Genomic DNA, 20,289 nt, shown 5'->3' with positions numbered 1-20,289 from the left:
CGTAATTAGTTAAAATGTGGGCATAACTGGAGTAGGGTGGGCCTCTAATCCAATATGATGTGTCCTTATATAAAGGGGGAATTTGGACACAAATGCACACAAGAAGAACCCATGTGAACATGAAGGCAGAGGTGGAATGATGCATCTACAAGCCAAAAAATGCCAACAACCTACCGGAAGCTAGAAAACAAGCATGGAACAAATATTCCCCCACGGCCTTAAAAAGGAACCAACCCTGCAGTCATCTTGATCTTGGACTTCTAGCCTTCAGAACTGAGCCAAAAATTTCTGTTGTTTAAGCCACACAGCTTATGGTACTTTGTTACAGCAGCCCTAAGAAACTAACACCCAAAAGAAGAGATGTGGCACTTTTAAGCAATATAACATCCCAGATAATGCCCAGCTCAGACTCGGGGTGAGGGTGAGGAACACTGGCCTGCCCTCTCCCCAGCCCATCTTCCCTTTGTCACTGGCTTTGGCTGTCTTGTTCTGGCAAGCAGCCACCCTAAGCCACCACACTCAACTGCCCCAGTAATTTTCTGCTTCCATGGTGAAAAAGTCCTGTGTCTGGTCTCACCTGGGTCCTTCTTGCTGTTGCACTTATTTCGTTTTGGAGAAGAAGGAGAACAAAATCCACCAGCGCACCTTTGGAGATTTACAAAGTGACTGCCCAGCTTGAAACTATCTTTCTCAGCCCCAAACTTGCTTCTAGCCTCTCTTCCACCTGAATGGTAGCAGAGAGAAGGAGGGTTAAATCAGGATGATAGGAAGAGGGAGAATAGGGAGACAATTGCTCTCCAACACATTGTGTGCCAAAGATATGCATTATGCTATTAAATTCTCACAACCATACGAGGTAAAAATTATTAGCTGCATTTTACAGATGAAAGTGAGAGGCTAAGTCACACAGTAAGTAAGTGGCAGAGCTGGGATTTCTACCCGGTGGACTCCAAAGCTCTTTTCATCCACACTTCTGAGCTTAGAGGCAGAGTTCGCCAGGGTGCCCTACGCAAACTGAGGCACAGGTGAGGGTTAAGTAGTACATTCTAGAATTTGAGTTTCCTGCCTTCGCATAGATCCTCCACCGGCAAAACTAGCCTCTTTAACACTTGCTGTCTCACACTGGAGCTCAGGGAGCTGGGGGTGCTGCGAAATACCCCAACTTCAGCAGGCGGCGCTGTGAACCAAACAAGATTCCCAGGGTGGGTGGTGCGCGAGGAAAACCGAGGGGCGGAGACACAAGGAACAGCCAGGGAAACACGCGTGGGGGCGTGGTCACCCTGTGAGGTGGGCGTGTCTGTCATTCAAGCCCTGCCCCACCTCTTGGAGCCTCGGCTCTGGGTGGGCGTGTCCCGAATTCTCTGCGGGAGAGACACGCGTGGGCCGCTCCCCACCCGGAGGAGAGCAGCAGAGGGGTGAGGGTGCCTCTGGTGGCCCCTCCCCGTGCGGGGCCACGTGGCGGGCGCGGGCCGAGCCCGGGGGAAAGAACCTGGCCCGTCGGGAGGTGGGGGGGACCGAGGCGGCGCCGAGACGAGCGGAGAGCCGCTGGATTCGGAGCAGAGAGGCGGCGGCGGCGCCGAGAGGGAGGGGAGGAGGCAGGCGGGCGAATGGGGCGCCCCGGCCTCGCCGGCAGCGCGCCCCCTCCGGCCCGGCCGCGCTGAACGCCCCCGAGCGCCGCGCCTCGAGCCCGCGCCCCGAGGCCATGCCGGTCATGAAGGGGTTACTGGCCCCGCAGAACACCTTCCTGGACACCATCGCCACCCGCTTCGACCGCACGCGTGAGTGGGCCGGAGGCTGAGGCTGGGGGTTCGAGCTAGGGGTCAAGTCTCCTTCGGCGCTGGCGCGGGTCTCCTGGATATGGTGAGAGAGACCCGAGGGGAGGAGAGAGAGTGGAGTTGAGGGTCTAGGAACTCCCAAAGCCAAGCCGCGGTAAAGGAACAGGACTGGGAGCGCCCTGGGAGGGGAGGCGGGCGAGGACCAAGAGTGTGTGGGGGGCCAAGGTTGGGGTTGTGTGACTGGAAGCAGGAAAGGCTCTTTGTGCGGCAAAGCGGAGAAGAGTCCTTGGGAGCCGCCCACTCTCGGGCTGAGCTCTGCTGGAGGCGTGTGAGGGGGTATCCAAGACGCGGAGGTGGGACGAAATGTGCAGACGCTCTGGGGTCTACTCCCAGACGACTCCAGCATCCACTTCCCTCAGAAGAAAAAGAGAGAGAAAAGATCAGACTTTGGCAGGACCTAGCTTGGATTGAGGTCACGCGCCCCCGAGTCGTAGAGCTTCTGTGTCTGAGGGAGGTGAGGCAGGAAGAGGGGGGCGGTCTGTGTGACACAGGGAACTGCCTACCCCCCCATCCCAGCTTGGGTTCCAGGTTCAGCACCTTGGACAGCCACAATCCTCCTTACCCGCCTCTTCTCCCGCCGTTCCCTTTTCCTACTTTGGTACTGAGAGATCTCCCCTTGCCCCCCTTGGGACACCCTGGCTGGGATGGGGGGAGCGGTACCTGAGGGCGGAAACCGAGCCGCCGGGGCCCTACCCGCCTCCCCACCCCGCCCCCACACACACCTCCCTTGTTTCCATAGCGCCCATCACCCAGGCAACGGGCCTGGGATGGAAGAAGGAGGCTGCTTGCCCAGGGCCCAGCGCCTCCCAGGCACCTGCAGTATCCCCATCAGCCGCTCCACCCCCAGACACTCACCCCTCCTAGCGCCCCAGGACTGGTTGTGTCTCAGATCCCTTCCCTCAGCTGAGACTGTCCCTAGATGGCCCACAGAGCCCCCCTGAGGCCTCCCGCCCACTGGAGCTGGAGGGAGCCAGCTCAGGTTCTGTTGCTGGGGTTGCTGGAGCCACACCTTCATTGCTCAAGCCTGTCAGACTTTGAGCACTGGGACAGACCCTCTGAAATTAGCTAAGGGATGCTAAAAAGAGGACCTTTCCTGAAAGGCAGGGAATAAGGATGCTACCCATCACTGTCTTCCTTCCCCAACAAAGGAGATTTGTGAGTTTGGATAATCTCTGCCTTTGGGTTTCCTATCAATAAAATGGGCATGATAACACCAGAATCTCTGCCCTGTTCACTCTCTAATAGGATGATAGGATAGTGGCTATGGATGTACTTTGAAAGCTGGGCGAATGCAGGGCATCATTTCACCTTCTCAGTGTAACACTTACTATGTGCCAGGATTTGTTCTTCCCAGGTAACTCATGTAACTCCCACACCAACCATGCAAGGAAGACATATTATCCCCCACCTTTCAGATAAGGAAGCTGAGGCACAGAAGAGTTCATTAACTTGCCCAAGGTTACACAGCCAGTAAGTGGCAGAGGTGGGTGCTGGAGCCCATGCCCTTACCATGCTGTGCTGCCTCCTACAGTGACAGCTCACCAGCTTGAAGGCAGGAGGATGAACCTCATGACCTCTCGGGGTTCCTTTTCCAACCCCCTAGTAGTCCCTCTCCCAATTCTCCCACCCTTAAGTCCCTGTCCTTTTGCTCTATCTCTTCTTACTCTCATTTCAGAATATCCCAAGGGGGATCCAGGAATCACATGGGAGCCTGGGAAGCTTCTGGCTCTGGGATCTCTGACCAAAGCTTGGGGGAGGTATGGCCCACCTGGAAGCTGAGCTCTCCTCCTGGACTTGACCTGACCTTGACCTCTTCTTCCCACAGACAGCAACTTCCTGCTGGCCAACACACAGGGCCCACGGGGCTTTCCCATTGTCTACTGCTCCGACGGCTTCTGTGAGCTCACAGGCTACGGCCGCACTGAGGTCATGCAGAAAACCTGCAACTGCCGTTTCCTCTACGGTCCAGAGACCAGCGAGCCAGCCCTGCAGAGGCTACACAAGGCCCTGGAGGGCCATCAGGAGCACCGGGCTGAAATCTGCTTCTACCGAAAGGATGGTGAGGGGGCCTGGCCTGCCCTGCAGTCCTGCCCAGACCACAGGCCTTAGCCAGAGTCCACTTGGCACAGTGGAAGCCTGGGTGCTGGTCCCCACACTGCCACAAGCTGACTGTGTGACACTGAGTGCATCCCTGACCCTCTCTGGGCCGTGGTTCTCCCATCAGGAAGGTGAAGGAGATAGCTGACATAATCTCTGGGCTTCTTTCCAGCACTAAACCTTGGCCAAGCCCTTTGACTATGCCCAGGAACCAAGGGGGATGAAAGAGAAAGAAATGCCATGGGCTGCTCACCCTCTCCCTCCATCTCTCCACACCTACAGGCTCGGCCTTTTGGTGCCTCCTGGACATGATGCCCATCAAGAATGAGATGGGGGAGGTTGTACTTTTCCTCTTTTCCTTCAAGGACATCACTCAGAGTGGAGGCCCAGGACTTGGCCCCCCAGGAGGCCACAGCGACAGTAATCATGGTAACTGCAAGACTGGGGAGAAGGCATGAATGCTCAGAAGTCCTTGCCCAAGGTCACAGAAGACCTCTCCCTACTCAGCCTCATGGGATGTGCCCCCACTTATCTCCGTACCCTTCTTCCCAACAGAAAACTCCCTTGGCAGGAGGGGAGCCAGCTCGAGAGTTCGATCCACCAGGAGGCAGAGCCATACTGTCCTACACCGACTGACTGGCCACTTTGGCCGCCGGGGCCAGGGAGGCATGAAAACCAATGTGAGTCCTATCTCCACCCCAGCATCTTCCAGCCGTGTTTCTGAGGCACCCTTGTTACTGTGTCCCTGTTTCTCTGTCTGTCTGATCTCCCTTCAGAGGCTTTTTCCTCTGTCCGCCCATTTCTCATGTATGGCTCTCTGCTCTATCCCATGTTCCCTCACGTCTCCTTCCATCCGCATCTCCCTTGCTTCCTTGTGATTGCCATTACCCTGCTCTGATGATGTCACAAGGTGGGAGCACGAAATCACTAACTGTGGTTCCAGGGAGAAAACCCCCACTGGGGGCCTGGCATCTAGCCCTGTGTACCACTCCTAAGACCCTGATGAAGCCAGGGGTCTCCAACCGTCTGTGCAGTGCGTTATGGCTACAGCGAATGGGGTGCACCATGCCATCCTCCCCTCATCCCTGGGGTATACTCATCCTCCGCTGCACCCCTAGAACCCAAGAGGAACTTGAAGGAGAAGCTAGTGACCTCTCAAGCCAGGGCTTGTGCCTGACTTGTCATAATCACCTTCTCAAGCAGGGTGAAGGTCAATCCTTACAAATACCTGCCCCCCGCAAAAAAACATGATTGATACAAAAGGGGGCTTGAGCAGTAAGTTGGCAGAGGAAGGAAGTGTCAGGTGCCAGCCCCGACCCCCTCTCCTGCACGTTCTACCTCCTCTCGTGGTCACGCCTGCAGTGCCCACTCTCCCCTTCCCCATTCCTTACCTCTCCCTCCCCCCAGCCTTGGCTCCTCTTTCCCCCAAGTGTCCCCAACCGCCACCCCTCTCCCCTTAGAACGTGTTTGAGCCAAAGCCATCAGTGCCCGAATACAAGGTGGCCTCCGTGGGGGGGTCCCGCTGCCTCCTCCTCCACTACAGCGTGCCCAAGGCCATCTGGGACGGCCTCATCCTCCTCGCCACCTTCTACGTTGCGGTCACCGTCCCCTACAATGTCTGCTTCTCGGATGATGACGACACCCCCATCACTTCCCGACACACCCTTGTCAGCGACATTGCCGTGGAGATGCTCTTCATCCTCGGTTAGACGCTCTGCCCCACGTACCCTGGCTGGTGGGCTGGAGGGACCCACTCATCCAAGCCTCGCTCCATCCTGGGCCTGCAGGACCCAGGCAGTCAGAGCCTACCCATTTCTGGGTCTTTTAGTCCTCATGGTCCGTGAGCCCTGACCCCTGACCCCTGGAGACTTCAGCCTTTAGACCTCTCCTCCCTAAGGACCAGCCTGAAGCCCAATGCATCTTCCCCATTCCTGCGTCCAACTCCATTCTGAGTCTCTTGCCCTTGGCCAAGGCCCCCTAGTAACAGCCTATTGCACCCCCAGATATCATCCTGAACTTCCGCACCACCTATGTGTCCCAGTCCGGCCAAGTGGTCTCTGCTCCTCGTTCCATTGGCCTCCACTATCTGGCCACCTGGTTCTTTGTTGACCTTATTGCTGCTCTGCCTTTTGACCTGCTTTACGTCTTCAACATCACCGTGGTAAGTGATCCCTGTCCCACCTTGCAGCCTAGCTGCCCAACTTCAGCACAGCATCTCCCATTAAGGGACCCACCTCAGTCCCAGACTCAGTCATCTGCGAATATTTGTCAGGCATCTGTGATGGGCAGAGCCCAGCGCTAGAAGCTGAGAAGGGTCCGAGAGGGTCTGTGCTCTTGGGGAGCTCAGCTCACAATCTCTGAGGGAAGCTGAGACAAATGAAAAGCTAAGTAGGGCTACCAAGGCGGCATTGGTCTGAAGCCAAATGAGTGGCACTTTTCACATTTCTATTTAACAAACAAAGGATGAGCATTTAGCTGTCTGCAAAGCACTGTGTGTGGCATGGTCACTGTGGAGAAAAGTGATAAGAATTCAGCCTCTCGGTGGCTAAGCTGGTGGGGACAGCAGGAACAGAAGAGTTGAATGGAGTGCAAGATGGGCCCAAGGTATTGCTGCGTGGGGGCTGGGCACGGAGCTAGCTGACCTTGGAGTTCCAGGCTGGAACGTGGGCTCCCGCAAAAATGAGCTGAAATCTGGCCAGTGCCTAGGAAGCCAAAGCATGGCAGTTGGGCAGAGGCTAGGGTGGTCTGGGAAGGGTTCCTGTGGGAGCAGGTGAGAGCAGAGCTAGACCTTAGACAGACTAGGACCTGGCGGGCAGGAGACAAGAAGAGGGAGCATCTGGGGGGAGCATAGTAAGCCAAGACAGGGAGGTAGAGGCTGCGGGGCGGATTTGGAGGCGGGGAGTCCCAGGACCTGCATCCTCCCAGCTCCCTGGGGACTGCCTGGAGGCGCCCTAGGTGGTCAGCTCTGAACCCAGCTGGCAGATACTAGGTCTTCTCTGGCCCAGGGAGAGGGAGTCCCACCCCGTGTCCCCAGACCCCCTTGGTTGCTGAGTGGGGAGGTGGGGAGCAGTTTCCCTGTGTGCTCCTCTCCCTGCCACCCTCAGCTATAGCGGGAAACCACCTACACGCAGCCGGATTTAACTAGCCGCCAACGGGCTGTGGGCCTCTTCTCCTGGCTGTGTACACGTGTGTGCACGCTCCCACACACGTGCATGTAGGTGTGTCTGCCCTGAGGCTCCAGCCATTCCAAGCAGGGCTCCCCACCCCTCCCCTGAGTGCACCCCCCGCCCCCGGTTTTTGTGCCCACCAGGCAGTCCCCCCTCCTCTGGTACTTTCAGGACCACTTTACAGTTTACTAAGTTCTTTCACACATCATCACATATGAACCTCACAGTAACCCTTCAGGGCAGATTCTCGTATCTCTCTTTCTCAGAGGCAGATGCAGAGAGGTTGAGTGGCTTGTTGAAGGTCACACAGCTAGCAGTGGCAGGCAGGAGACTGGAACCAGGTCTCTAGACTCCTGGTCTGGTATTCTTTCCAACACGCTACCCTGCTTCCCGGGAAACCAGGGTACCTGAGCGGATGGCCTGGCATGAGGGGAGAGGAGGAGCAATGTGGGGCTGGAGCGAGGCAGAGCAAAGATGGACGATAAGTAGGCACCGGCAGAGCTGTGGGCTTGAAGCGGCCAGGCCTGAGACGTTCTGGTCCAAGGAGAATGAGAGGAGGGCCCCAAGGGAGCGGGGCCCAGGGGCAGGTGACAAAGGGAAGCCTTGAAGAACTCAAGGTTGGAGTCAGGAGCTCTGGAAGCTGGGGGCAGGCGTTAAGCCCTGGAGAGTGTCCATGTGGGGGAATCAAAGCCACCTCCTCTCCAACTCCCTTGCCTAAAATTAGAGAAAATGGCAGGCAGTGACTCAGGAGCTGTGTAGGGCCAGGGCTATGGGGGATGCTGCTGGAGGCCCCTGAAAGGACAGTGAAGGGCCTTCATACCGAGATCCCCAGACGCTGCCCCAGAGCCCCCAGCCCTAGCCTCCAAGCTGCCCCACCCAGAGTAGCAAGAAGATAAGCCCCCACCTGCTCATCATCTAAGACTGGAAGGCTAATCAAAGCACAACGAAAACAGTCAGAGTGGTAACGTTAGCTAACGTTTACAGGATCCTTCCTAGGTGCCACTAGCTCCATCAACCGTCACTGAACCCCACAAGGGCTGAGACCTCACAGCCCAAGCACCCTCATCCCTGCTCTCCTTCCCTCAGCATTTCGGTGTGACCCTCTCATCTGCAGCTGACCCACAAGGGGCGAGGTCCCTAAACCTTCCCCTGTCCACAGCTGATTGTACCTAGGACACTGGGGACTTTGAGCAAGGGCCAGAGAAATTTCTGTCTGTTGCCCCGCCTCTGACCCAGACTTGCCCTTTCACCAGCTGAGGTGCTAAGAGGCAGTAGAGCACAAAACGGACTTTGGTGTCATCTCAGATCTGAGTCCCAGCTCCATCATTTCCTTGGTCTGTGACCTCGAGCAAGTCAGTAGCCTCTCTGAACCTTAGTTTGCTCCTCTGCAAACTGGGAATGATGATGGTAATTGGACTGAAGGCATACTTTTTTAATGAGGATTACAAATACTTAGCCCGGTGCCTGGCACACGTAATTCTTACTGTTAGCCATCATTAGTTTCAGTGTTATCCTCTCCCCCCTGCATTTCCTGCTCACCTTCTCAGCACAGCAGGGATACTTTTCCTGGGGCAGCTTCCCCTAGCTCCGGGGCATCTGGTGGCAAGGCGCTGGCAAGGGACGTGGGGGGCCTGCTGACAGTCTGCCCCGCCGCCCTCACTCCCGCAGACGTCGCTGGTGCACCTGCTGAAGACGGTGAGGCTGCTGCGGCTGCTACGGCTGCTGCAGAAGCTGGAGCGGTACTCGCAGTGCAGCGCCGTGGTTCTCACGCTGCTCATGTCCATCTTTGCGCTCCTTGCCCACTGGATGGCCTGCGTCTGGTATGTCATCGGGCGCCGGGAGATGCAGGCCAACGACCCGCTGCTCTGGGACATCGGTGAGCCATTGACCCCAGGCTTTCACTGACCGCCCCTCCACCTGCCCTGTCCACGCAGACCCCCAAGCTGACACCTCCACCAGGACCCCCACCCCTACCCCACATTCCTCCACTCATCCGATAAACATGCATGAGCTCCTTGCCGGATCAGGCTTGGGAATGCTGATTTGAAGCCATGGGCTCTGCCTTGGGGGGACTCACAGCATAGCAGGGGAGCAAGACCGGTGACAGGCAATCAAAATACAGTACGGGAAACACTCTGAAGGTGGGGAAGGTGTTTTGGGCAGAGACCCCTGACGGGACTCATTTGGTGGCTCCCCACCGCCCTCAAAATAAAGTCCACGCTCAGTCCACACCGTACGTGGTCCTGCAGCCCTCTCTACCCCTACCTGACTTCCCTTCCTCCCAGGCCCCCTGTGCTGCTGCCACCCTGGCCTCCCTCCAGCACCCAGGATGTACTGCTTTCTCACTTTGGGCCTTGAACGTGTTTTCCTCTCTGGAATCCTCTCCCTTTTGTCTTCCCTCCCTTCTTCCTAAGTGACTTTTCTATCCTTGTGGTCTCAATTAAAATGCTCTGTCTTAAGGGAGCCCTTCAGGAACCATACCCCCCACCAAACTGGGTTGGCTCTCCCTAACCCATTATGATTCCGAAGACATACTTCCTTTTTAGTAGCTGCTTTCCACCTGTAATGATTTATTTCATGTCTTTCCCCTCCAGACTGTTAAGTTCCACCAGCACAGGGAGCATGTTTGGGTCAAGTCCCAGCACGCTGTACACAGGAAGCACTTAAACTATTAGGGACTGGAAGGGGCCCCTAAACAGTCAGCCGTGTAGGGAGTTGGTAGCCTTGAACTGCAACGGTAACCACTTCACCGTGGGGAGGCCCGGGCACGGGCTGCTCCTCACATTTCCTGTGCAAACCTCCCCTCGCCTCTGTGAATACTCGACCAAGGTCAAGTGAAGGCAGCTCAAGGAAACCCCATTCTCCACTGCTCGCGCAGCCGGGGCTCCTTGCATCCCTCCACCCCCTAGGCTGGTTGCACGAGCTGGGCAAGCGGCTGGAGGTGCCCTATGTCAACGGCTCTGCGGGTGGCCCGTCGCGGCGCAGCGCCTACATCGCTGCGCTCTACTTCACGCTGAGCAGCCTCACGAGCGTGGGCTTCGGCAACGTGTGCGCCAACACTGACGCCGAGAAGATCTTCTCCATCTGCACGATGCTCATAGGCGGTGAGGCCGGGCCTGCCAAGCCCCCGGGGTGGCCCTGCTAAGCCCAGCGTGCGGGTGGGGAAACTGAGGCCCAGGGAAGGCAAGGTGTCCACCCACGACCAGACACTCGTGCATTTATTCATAGGTGTTTGCTCAGCACCTGCTACGTGCCGGCCCTGGGGGGATGATGCCACAAACAGGAGGGTCTCTTGCAAAAGGAATGGGAAGCCCAAGTTCATGACTTCATGGGGCGGGCGGGCATGAGAGGAGCATCGAGTCTGACCCCTCTCAGGACCACCCTCTATTCCCCGCCCCAACCCAGCACCTAGGCACGCAGGAGCCCACTGGTTCACCTGCCCCTCCCCCGGGAATCCAGAGACCCATCCAGGGCAGGGCAGGGGGCGTTGCGGGGGGAGGAGGCCGGAGGGGTGGCCGCCCCTGACTGCCCGCTGTGCGCCACAGCGCTGATGCACGCAGTGGTGTTCGGGAACGTGACGGCCATCATCCAGCGCATGTACTCGCGCCGCTCCCTCTACCACAGCCGCATGAAGGAGCTCAAGGACTTCATCCGTGTGCACCGCCTGCCCCGGCCGCTCAAGCAGCGCATGCTCGAGTACTTCCAGACCACGTGGACAGTCAACAGCGGCATCGACGCCAACGAGGTAGCGCGCGGGGCTCCCGGTGGTACCCGGCGCGCGGAGGTGCAGTGGGAAAGGGGTCGCTGCCTCTCAGCGTTTGGGCTGGAGGCAAATGGGGTGCGGGGTAGACGAGGTGCTGTTCACAAGGGCACACGCACCCACCGGAATCCACATCCCTTTTCCTTTACACACGGCTAATGCCATGCTCCCTTCAGCCACCATTTTCGAGCACCTGCTTCCGGCCAGTCTCTGTGCTGGACACAGGGGGTTGGGGAACGATTACCCCCAGCCCTTGCCCTCAGGAAGGCACCAGTCTGGTGAGGGAGGCAGACGGGTAAACAAATAGTTAAGCTGTGAATGGGACTGTACTGGAGGGAGTTGGTGCAGTGGGGCCCTCACTGTGTCTGGGCCTAGAGGAGGCAGGGAAGGTGTCGCAGAAGAGGGGACATCGTGAAGGACAAGAAGAAAAGTGGCCTGGGGCCAGAAGGCCATTCCAGGCAGAAAGAGCATTAGGAACACAGGTCTGGAAATACTGACGCAAAAGAGCAGGGTGAGTTCAGGGAACTGGAAGTAGTTCAGTGAGCCTTCAGGAAGGGGTGTGTGAGCGCTGTGGAGGGATGAGGGACAGAGGAGTGAAGAGACCAGGCTGGGGAGGTGGGCAGGCCCAGCTCATGGATGGCCTTGGATGTAGATTTTATCCTGCCACATTTTTAGGCTGGGGAGTGGCCTGCAGATCCAGGAGGTATTTCTTTTTTTTTTTTTTTTTTTTAAACAAGTTTATTTTCTTTTTTTTTTTTTAAATTATTTATTTATTTATTTATTTTTGGCTGCGTTGGGTCTTCATTTCTGTGCGAGGGCTTTCTCTAGTTGCGGCGAGCAGGGGCCACTCTTCATCGCGGTGCGCGGGCCTCTTACTGTCGCGGCCTCTCTTGTTGCGGAGCACAGGCTCCAGACGCGCAGGCTCAGTAGTTGTGGCTCACGGGCCCAGTTGCTCCGCGGCATGTGGGATCTTCCCAGACCAGGGCTCGAACCTGTGTCCCCTGCATTGGCAGGCAGATTCTCAACCACTGCGCCACCAGGGAAGCCCCAGGAGGTATTTCTGAGAGCAGGAGCCTTGGGACTTAGTGATGCGCTGGTTGCAGGAAAGGAGCTCAAAGTGATTCCCAGGTTTCTGGTTTTGGCCAAGGGTGGGATGGAGGCATTACAGGAGGAAGATTGGACTTAGGGGTGAAAGTGAGAGTCCAGAGTTGGGCCATGATGAGGGTGTGTTGCCTAGGGGGATCCAGGTGGAGGTTGCCCCGTGGGTAGTTGAAAATACAGGTCTGGACCCAGAGATAGGGCTCCGGGCTCACAGGGAGGTAGAAGTCCTGGCTGGTTGCCAGGATACAGGGAGAGTGTGGACAGTGAGAAGATAGCTGAGGAAGAGCCTGGGGAAGAAAGGGGGACAAGAGGGAGAGGTAAGCAAGCCAGAGTGGCCGAGGGGCTCCATAAGACGAGGATGGAACCGAACCATGAACATTAAGTTTGGCCCCTGGGAGGTCAGTGGTAAAATTCAAGGTCTAGTGTAACCCTGCGTTTTACAGATGGGGATACTGAGGCCCAGAGAGAGGAAATGGATTGCCCAAAGTCCACAGGGATTTATGCACAGCTGATTTCTAGTCTCCTGACTTCCAGCTGAAGGCTGATCCACCAGGGATGGTCCTTGCATACGTGGGGTTGAGTAACCAGGATGTGTGCGTGACCAGTGTGTGTAGCCGTGAGCAGTGGACAGACAGGAGAAGACCTAGTCTCTGCCCCGGGACTTGGGTTGGGAGGTCCACACACAAGTCAAATTGAGGTGAGACACACAGAAGTCTTCCTGAAGGTCAGAAATGGGTAACTTGAGCTCTGTCCTTGGAGACAGCTCAGCACATCTGTAGAGCTCAAGTAGCAGCTTCAGGGGGATGGCCAGAAATACTTATGCCCCTTATGCAGTTACTGCGTGACTTCCCAGACGAGCTGAGAGCTGACATTGCTATGCACCTGAATCGGGAGATCCTGCAGCTGCCACTCTTTGGAGCAGCGAGCAGGGGCTGCCTGCGGGCGCTCTCCCTGCACATCAAGACCTCGTTCTGCGCTCCGGGCGAGTACCTGTTGCGCCGCGGGGACGCCCTGCAGGCGCACTACTATGTCTGCTCCGGCTCATTGGAGGTGCTCCGGGACAACATGGTGCTGGCCATCCTGGGTGAGGATCCCACCACCACCCTCTACCTACCCCAAAACCTTCCCCCAGAGGCCTTGGGAGTGGCCAGGAATCTAGGGACTGGGTACTCTCTCTTGGTCCTGGCTCCCTACCACCATCCCCTTTAGACCATACCCCTTGGGCTCTCCCCTAATCCCATTGGCCACCCCTGAACCCACCAACCCTTCCCCAGTGACTGTCCCCCAAGTCAACTGATCCTTTCCCATTGCACCATCTCCCAAATCCACTGACCCTTTTCCATCGACCCTCAACTCCATTGACCTCTACCCTTTAACTGACCCTTCTGACCATTCTTTATTTTTTTTTATTTTTATTTATTTATTTTTAAAAATTAATTTATTATTTATTTATTTTATTTATTTTTGGCTGCGTCGGGTCTTAGTTGCAGCATGTGGGATCTTCACCGAGGCCTTTGGGATCTTTCGTGGCAGCGCGCGGGCTTCTCTCTAGCTGTGGTGTGTGGGTTTTCTCTTCTGTAGTTGTGGCGCATGGGCTCTGTAGTTTGCAGCATGCAGGCTCTAGTTGAGGTGTGTGAGCTCAGTAGTTGTGGCATGCAGGCTTAGTTGCCCCGTGGCATGTGGGATCTTAGTTCCCTGACCAGGGATCGAACCCATGTCCCCTGCCTTTCAAGGCGGATTCTTTACCACTGGACCACCAGGGAAGTCCCTGGCCATTCTTTATTGATCATCCAATTCCATCGATCATTTCTCTAGCTTTACTGACATCCCCAATTGACTGTCTCCCAACTTCACCAGTCATTCTCCACTGACCTTCTGCCGACTCCGTTATTTCCACCAATCCCATCGATTGACCCCCCCTTCAGCCATCCTTCAAACACATTGACCATCCCTCATATCCACTAATATCCTCTTGGTCCCTCTGCCCCAGCTGACTGTCCCCGTCTCTTACCCACAGGAAAAGGAGACCTGATTGGGGCAGATATCCCTGAGGCAGGGCAGGAGCCTGGGTCAGCTTCAAGCTGCGTGCTGAAGACCAGCGCCGACGTGAAGGCACTGACCTACTGTGGCCTGCAGCAGCTGAGCAGCCGAGGGCTGGCTGAAGTCCTGAGGCTCTATCCTGAGTATGGGGCTGCCTTCAGGGCTGGCCTGCCCCGGGACCTCACCTTCAACCTGCGCCAGGGCTCTGACACCAATGTATGTAGACTCCCTATGGCCTCCACCTCCTCCGAGGTCGCCTCCTTCAAAGTAGACCACCCCCCAGCCCCAGAGAGAGCTTCATGAATTCCTTCCACCCTGAAAACATCACCTCTCAACTCCAGCCACCCCCTTCCATTGCCCCTTCCATGCTTAACATCTTCCAACCCACTGACCCTACTCCATTGGCCATTATCCAACCCCATGGACCATCTCTCACCACGTCTACTTCCAACTCTGCTGACCCATCTCCTGTTGGCCCCGCTTCCGCCTCACTCCAGACTCCTCAAAGGACCCACCCCCCCCACTTCGTGTGCTCCTCCTCCATCAATTCCCTCCCTCTCTGGACTGGGCCTCATCCCCTGGGGCTTCCTCTTCTCCACTCACCAAATGTTTCCTGGGCCCGTTTTGGTTTAGGCTCTGGGCCAAGTCTGTCATTTACACCTTAGACCTTGGTCTTTTACTGCTTTTCAGACTTATGTTGCCACTCAGGATTTCTCTGAGTCGGAGTTGGGGGTATCTCTGACTCAATTCCACAAAGAGGCCCCACATTCTCAAACCCCACGACACTGATGGGTGGGACTAGGAGGTGCTGCACCGGGGGAGCGGGGAGGTGTGAGTCAGCCTGAACCCGCCCCCCCCCCCCCCCCCGCCCGTGTTCCTGCAGGGCCTCTGCCGCTTTTCCCGATCCCCTCGCCTCTCCCAGGTAACGCACCCTTCCTGGGTGGGGTTGAGGTTGCATGGGAGAAGACGGGAGTGGGGGGCGCCTTTCCTTGGCTGCTGTGCTGCAGGGTGAAGGGAGAGGGGGTGGGAAGCAGCAACCGCCAGTGAAGGCTGCTGCTTACTGAAGGCGCCTGTTGGTCACTGCCCTGTGACATCAGCTGCCCCCTCTGCCCACAGCCCCGCTCGGAGAGCCTGGGCTCCTCCTCAGACAAGACCCAGCCATCCGTCACAGAGGCTGAGGCTGGGGCCGAGCCTGGAGGTGGTCCCAGGCCCCGGCGGTCCCTCCTGCTGCCCAACCTCAGCCCAGCACGGCCCCGGGGCTCCCTGGTCAGCCTTTTGGGGGAGGAGCTGCCCCCATTCTCAGCCCTTGTCTCCTCTCCTTCCTTGTCCCCAACCCCCTCCCCTGCCCTGGCTGGCCGGGGCCACAGCCCCTCCCCTCATGGCCTCCCCAGGGGTTCTGCTGCCTGGAAGCCCCCCCAGCTTCTCATTCCCCCACTGGGAACCTTTGGACCTCCGGACCTCAGTCCCCGGTGAGACGCCAGCCTCCCCTGCCTTCCCTATACCCCTGCTGGCTTCCAGAACCTTCTCTGGGCTCCGTCCCCAGCATTCTGACCAGTGCTCCTCCCCATCTGCCCACCCCGCCCTTCCTCATCCACCACAGCTTGCAACCCCACTCCTCTTTGACGGCTGCTCCTCCCCAGCTCCCTGGCACCGCAGCCCCTTTCACCCTCTGCCTGCTCTGCTCTGGCCCTTACCCTCTCCCTGTGGGACTGATGACCACTGCCTCCGTCCCAGGATAGTGGATGGCATTGAGGACTCTGGCAGCACAGCAGAGGCCCCTACGTTCCGGTTCAGCAGGAGGCCTGAGCACCCTAGGCCTCACTCACAGGCGCCTCCTACAGGTAAGGGCCAGCAGTGGACTTCAACTCACAGTCACCCATTCGTCGGCCGTCCATCCATCCATCCCACATGTAGTAAGGGCTTACCAGCTGCCAGGTGCTGTGCTAGGAACACACAGATGACCCAGACCTGGTCCACACTCTTAGCGAGCTTCCAGTCTAGTGGGGGAGACACCTGTGTACTCAGATAAACGATTCCAGAACAGGGTGCTAAGTGCCGTGACCGAGACAAAGAACAGGGCTCTGAGGTGGGAGAGGAGGGAGCCTCTAACCCTCCCTCCTAGAGGAGGGGACACTAGAGGTGGGTCTTAAAGGGTGGGCAGGAGTTTGAGGGGAGGAGCAAGGCGGTTGGTGAAAGGTATAGAGGTATGACCAGGAGAGCAGTTGTGTTCAGACACCGAAGAGAAGGGACTTCCCTGGCAGTCCAGTGGTTAAGACTCCGCGCTTCCAATGCAGGGGCCACGGGTTCAATCCCGGTCAGGGAACTAAGATCCCGCGTGCCACACGGGTGCGGCCTAAAAAAAAACAAAAACAAAACAGATACCAAAGAGAAGCTCCATGCTTCTCTGTGGGGTGGGGTGGGTAGGGGCTGGGGAAGTGATAGGGCCGCGAAACCATCCTGAAGAGCTTGGGTTTCCCAGCATCCTGACCCCAGAACGTCCTCTCCCCTTGCCCTCTGCCTGCCCAGTGGAGGGCCCAGCCCAGGCTGTGGACTCAAGCTCCCTGTACTCACCCAGCATCCCTTCTCCCCACTCCGTCTGCAGGGACCATGCCCAGCCGGGAAGTGGCCACTGAGGCCGAGGAGGTGAAGGAAAAGGTCTGCAGGCTGAACCAGGAGGTGGGTTGGGGCTGGCCCCTCCCCTCCAACCTTGGGATCAGAGATGTGCTTACTATAGGAGCATTTCAAAGGGTTTGGAGCCAGAGTCCTGAATTTGGATATTCACACTAGCTGGGAGACCTTGGGCAAGTCCCACAATCACTCTGAACTTCAACTTCCTCATCTGAAAATGGGGAAATCAATACGTTCTTCCCAGAGTTGTTGTGAGGATGAGATGAGGGCGCATACATGCCTGGCCCAGTCCCTGGCACACTGTAAGTACTCAGGGACAGCTACTTCCCCTCCTTCCAGCTGGCTCAGGTGGTCCAGCCGGAAAAGAGGGCCTCTCCTCCCTCTACCGCCATGGGATTTGCTCCTGCAGGGACCCTCCCCCCACCAAGTCACATGCTCCAGTCCTTTCCGGCCCCCTCCCTTGACGAGTGGGGCAGAGGCCAGGGAGGCTGAGCAGGCCCTCAACCCCAGGGGACCTGGACCCTCAGGTCTGAATCCTGGTCAGAAAGAGCCCTGATCCTGTTTGCCCAAGCTGTGCCTCTGCCTCCCCCTCAGGGATGTCAGAGCTGCGTCCACAAAGCAGCCAGGTCGAGCCCTTGAGCCCTCGGGAGTGCTCGCCTGGGTTCTGATAAACAGCAGGCATCCCACAGGGCGCACCTGGGCTGGGGCAGGCCCTGAGGCTGGGGGCGGAGCCAGCCCCGGTTCCGCAGGATTCAAGGTCAGCCCTGCTTCCGCGTGCGGTTCTTCTAGACCAGTGGTTCCCCAACTTGGGTGTCCAGCAGTACCCAGAGAACCTGTTAAAATGCAGACTCCGGGGCTTCACCCAATCTGGAATGTCTGGGGTGGGGCCCAGAGATTGGCATTTTGACAAGTTTTTCAGTTGATTCTGTACTCCCTGAAATTTGAAAAACGCTGAATAGACACTTGAGCTCATGTGATGTATCACCTGAGAGTAAGCCTGCATCTGTCACTTCGCAGCTGTGCGACCTCTTTGAGCACTTTTTTCTACATCTTGTCAAAGTGTGTGTGGCGGGGAGTAGCAATAGCTGTCGTCCCAAATCCTTTTTGGAAAGAGGCTGGGGTATTTACATCTAGATGAAAATAAGCCCTGTCCTGTCTTCTTCTCAGGGTGGCCATGAGCAGAGAGTGGGTATGAAAGAGCTTTGTAAACTGTAGAAGGGAGTGCACCTAGGAGAGTGGTGATTGTTATGGCACCTGGGAGACAATTTGATGTGTTTTCAACAGATCTCCCGTCTCAACCGGGAAGTGTCTCAGCTTAGCCAGGAGCTTCGACACATGATGGACCTGCTACAGGCCAGGCTGGGTCCCCCAGGCCACCCAGCAGTCTCGGCTTGGACCCCAGATCCTCCCTGCACACCTCAGAGGCCTCCATGCATCTCTCCCTGTTTGTCCAGACCACTGCCTGGCCTCCAGGATACTACCCTCGCTGAGGTCCACTACCCAGCCAGTGTGGGGACAGCAGAGATGGGGGCTGCCCCCCCCGACCTGAGACCCTCCATGCTGTCCCCTTACCCCTCAGAGCCTGACCCTCTGGGACCCTCCCCAGTGCCAGAGGCCTTACCTCCGAACTCAAGCCTCATGAGGCACAGCTTCCGGTCCAGGTCAGACACGTTCCACTGACCCTGGCCACGGGCCCAGGCCTGTTTGGGGTGGGCACTGACGCCTGCCATCCAGGGAGGGGCTGGGCCCCTTGGCCTCCTGCCTTGGGTTAGAAGCCACCAGATGGTCTGGTTGGCTCTGGATTCTCTGACCTTTTTAACAAAGCCTGGTCACTTCTGACCCTTTGCCTTTTCCAAACCCTCCTCTATTCTCCTCTGTGAGGGGAGCCACCTGAGGCCGTGGAACCCAACAGGCATGAGATGGACCGCAGTGCCCACTGAGCTGGGCAGATGAGATGTCTGGCTTTCTCCCCAGGACCTGGAGGCAGGTAGAGATGGGGGAGCAGAGAGGGGAAGGGAAAAGCCCCCAGATCCAGCCTGGGAAATGAAGACTAAGGCAAGAGCAGGCAGGATCTTGGTGTCTACAGCAAGAGGGATGGATTGCAGATTCCAGTGCGGAGGTAGCTTAGTGATACCATGAGGTCTTTTGTCCCAGCCCCCAGGTCTCTGCTGGAGACTTTGAAAGCAATGTTGCTTCGAGAGGGGTAGGTTTGAAATCCTGGCTGGCATTTTTTTTTTTGCTGCGCCGTGCGGCTTGTGGGACCTTAGTTCCCCAACCAGGGATCGAACCCTGGGCCCTCAGCAGTGAAAGCTCCCAGTCCTAACCACTGGACCACCAGGGAAGTCCACTGGACCACCAGGGAAGTCCCCTGGCTAACATTTGAGTAACCCAAGACTTCTTAGGCCTCCTACCAACAGCCCAAGCTGGAGGGGCTCACCTTACCCCACAGCTCACATAGGAAATGAACCGATGACCCCACATATGTATTCTTTGACTGTCACAGCATTTTTTTCAAAATATGAATGAGTTGTCACATTGAAAATCAGGAGAGTTCACATAGAAATCCAGATATTCCAGCTTCTCTAAACAAATTCGGGAGATCTGGCGACCCTGGGCCAACGCCGCACCTGGCAATAATCAGCTGGTGTTGGGTGGCCACTGTCCTCTTTGGATGAGACCTGCACTCTCCACTTCTTTGCAGTCCCCACATTCCTTGATCATCTCCTGACACCCAGCTAGCTTCCCTCATTTGAATTCTTTATCTGGTCTCTATGGGTATCTCAGTTTGCAATCCCTGCCTTAGAGTGTGCTCCCAGGTTCCTTTACCCCAGTGGGTGCCTTTTGGGCCCAGTAGTGTCTATTTCTACCCGTGGGCCTGGGCCTGTCAACATCTTTGTTTCTGTCTCTCTGCAGGCCGACACTGAAAGTGGTCTCTTCTGCTGCCAGCAACTTGAAACAGTCCCAGCAGCACTCCTCCCCCTCCCCCTCCCCCAGACCTCAGCCACGCCTGTTCTCCCCCTTCCAATATGGTCTCACTCAGGGCCCTGACTTCTTGAAAATTCACCCCGGTCTCCAGCTCTCCTTTACCACCCAACACCCTGGGCTCACTTTTGGATAGGAAATAAACTCTTTATTTTTGTAGTTTTTGGCTCTGGCTGTTTCTGGAGGTTGGTCTGATAGCCCCAGGGCTTTGGAGGAACCTACACGATAGTCACTCCCCCACAGTACCCCAGGGCCCTGTTGCTGTCTCTAGGAGGGCAAAGGTGCCAACCAATCCACTTGGCACCATGTTCACGCCACCAGAGGCCCCAGAGATGAGGCAGAAACCTTAATGAGTCACTATGGGCCCATTACACCCACCCTCCCCCCAACCTGGTCAAAGCCACAGATTCAGACACGGTATGTGGGAAGGGCCCTGACTCAGGTCCACCTCCAGTCCTGGAAAGGTGGCCCATGGGACTCCCCACCAATCCTGCATTAACCGATCCTCTACCTGTTGCAAGCTAGGTACAGCAGGGTCTGGAGGAAGCCCTTGTCACCAGCCAAGAACCTGCTAGGAATTCCGCTCTGCCCCATCCCCTTTGCTCTCCTAAGGTCTCTCTTCTTTCTTAGCTTTCACTTCTCTGATGATCACTGCAGGGGTGGGTATTATGGATGTTAG

General features: G+C 56.9%; 1 protein-coding gene across 1 annotated transcript; it reads left to right on the top strand.

Moving 5' to 3' along the window:
* The first annotated feature begins 1,702 nt into the window (after nucleotides 1-1,702).
* Nucleotides 1,703-18,382, top strand: KCNH4 (potassium voltage-gated channel subfamily H member 4). Its single transcript, XM_059907422.1, has 16 exons — nucleotides 1,703-1,778; nucleotides 3,661-3,894; nucleotides 4,215-4,361; nucleotides 4,488-4,612; nucleotides 5,393-5,636; nucleotides 5,936-6,093; nucleotides 8,768-8,975; nucleotides 10,009-10,203; nucleotides 10,645-10,844; nucleotides 12,795-13,044; nucleotides 13,978-14,216; nucleotides 14,884-14,922; nucleotides 15,117-15,469; nucleotides 15,735-15,841; nucleotides 16,603-16,676; nucleotides 17,913-18,382. The coding sequence occupies exons 1-16, from the start codon at nucleotides 1,703-1,705 to the stop codon at nucleotides 18,306-18,308; spliced, it is 3,045 nt and encodes a 1,014-aa protein (XP_059763405.1). The 3' UTR covers nucleotides 18,309-18,382.
* Nucleotides 18,383-20,289: the final 1,907 nt, after the last annotated feature.

Source organism: Balaenoptera ricei, chromosome 20, assembly GCF_028023285.1.
Source record: "Balaenoptera ricei isolate mBalRic1 chromosome 20, mBalRic1.hap2, whole genome shotgun sequence".
In the NCBI taxonomy this organism is placed as follows: domain Eukaryota; kingdom Metazoa; phylum Chordata; class Mammalia; order Artiodactyla; family Balaenopteridae; genus Balaenoptera; species Balaenoptera ricei.
The sequence above is the reverse complement of the archived record's forward strand: the minus strand, read 5'-3'. Positions and strand labels throughout refer to the sequence as shown.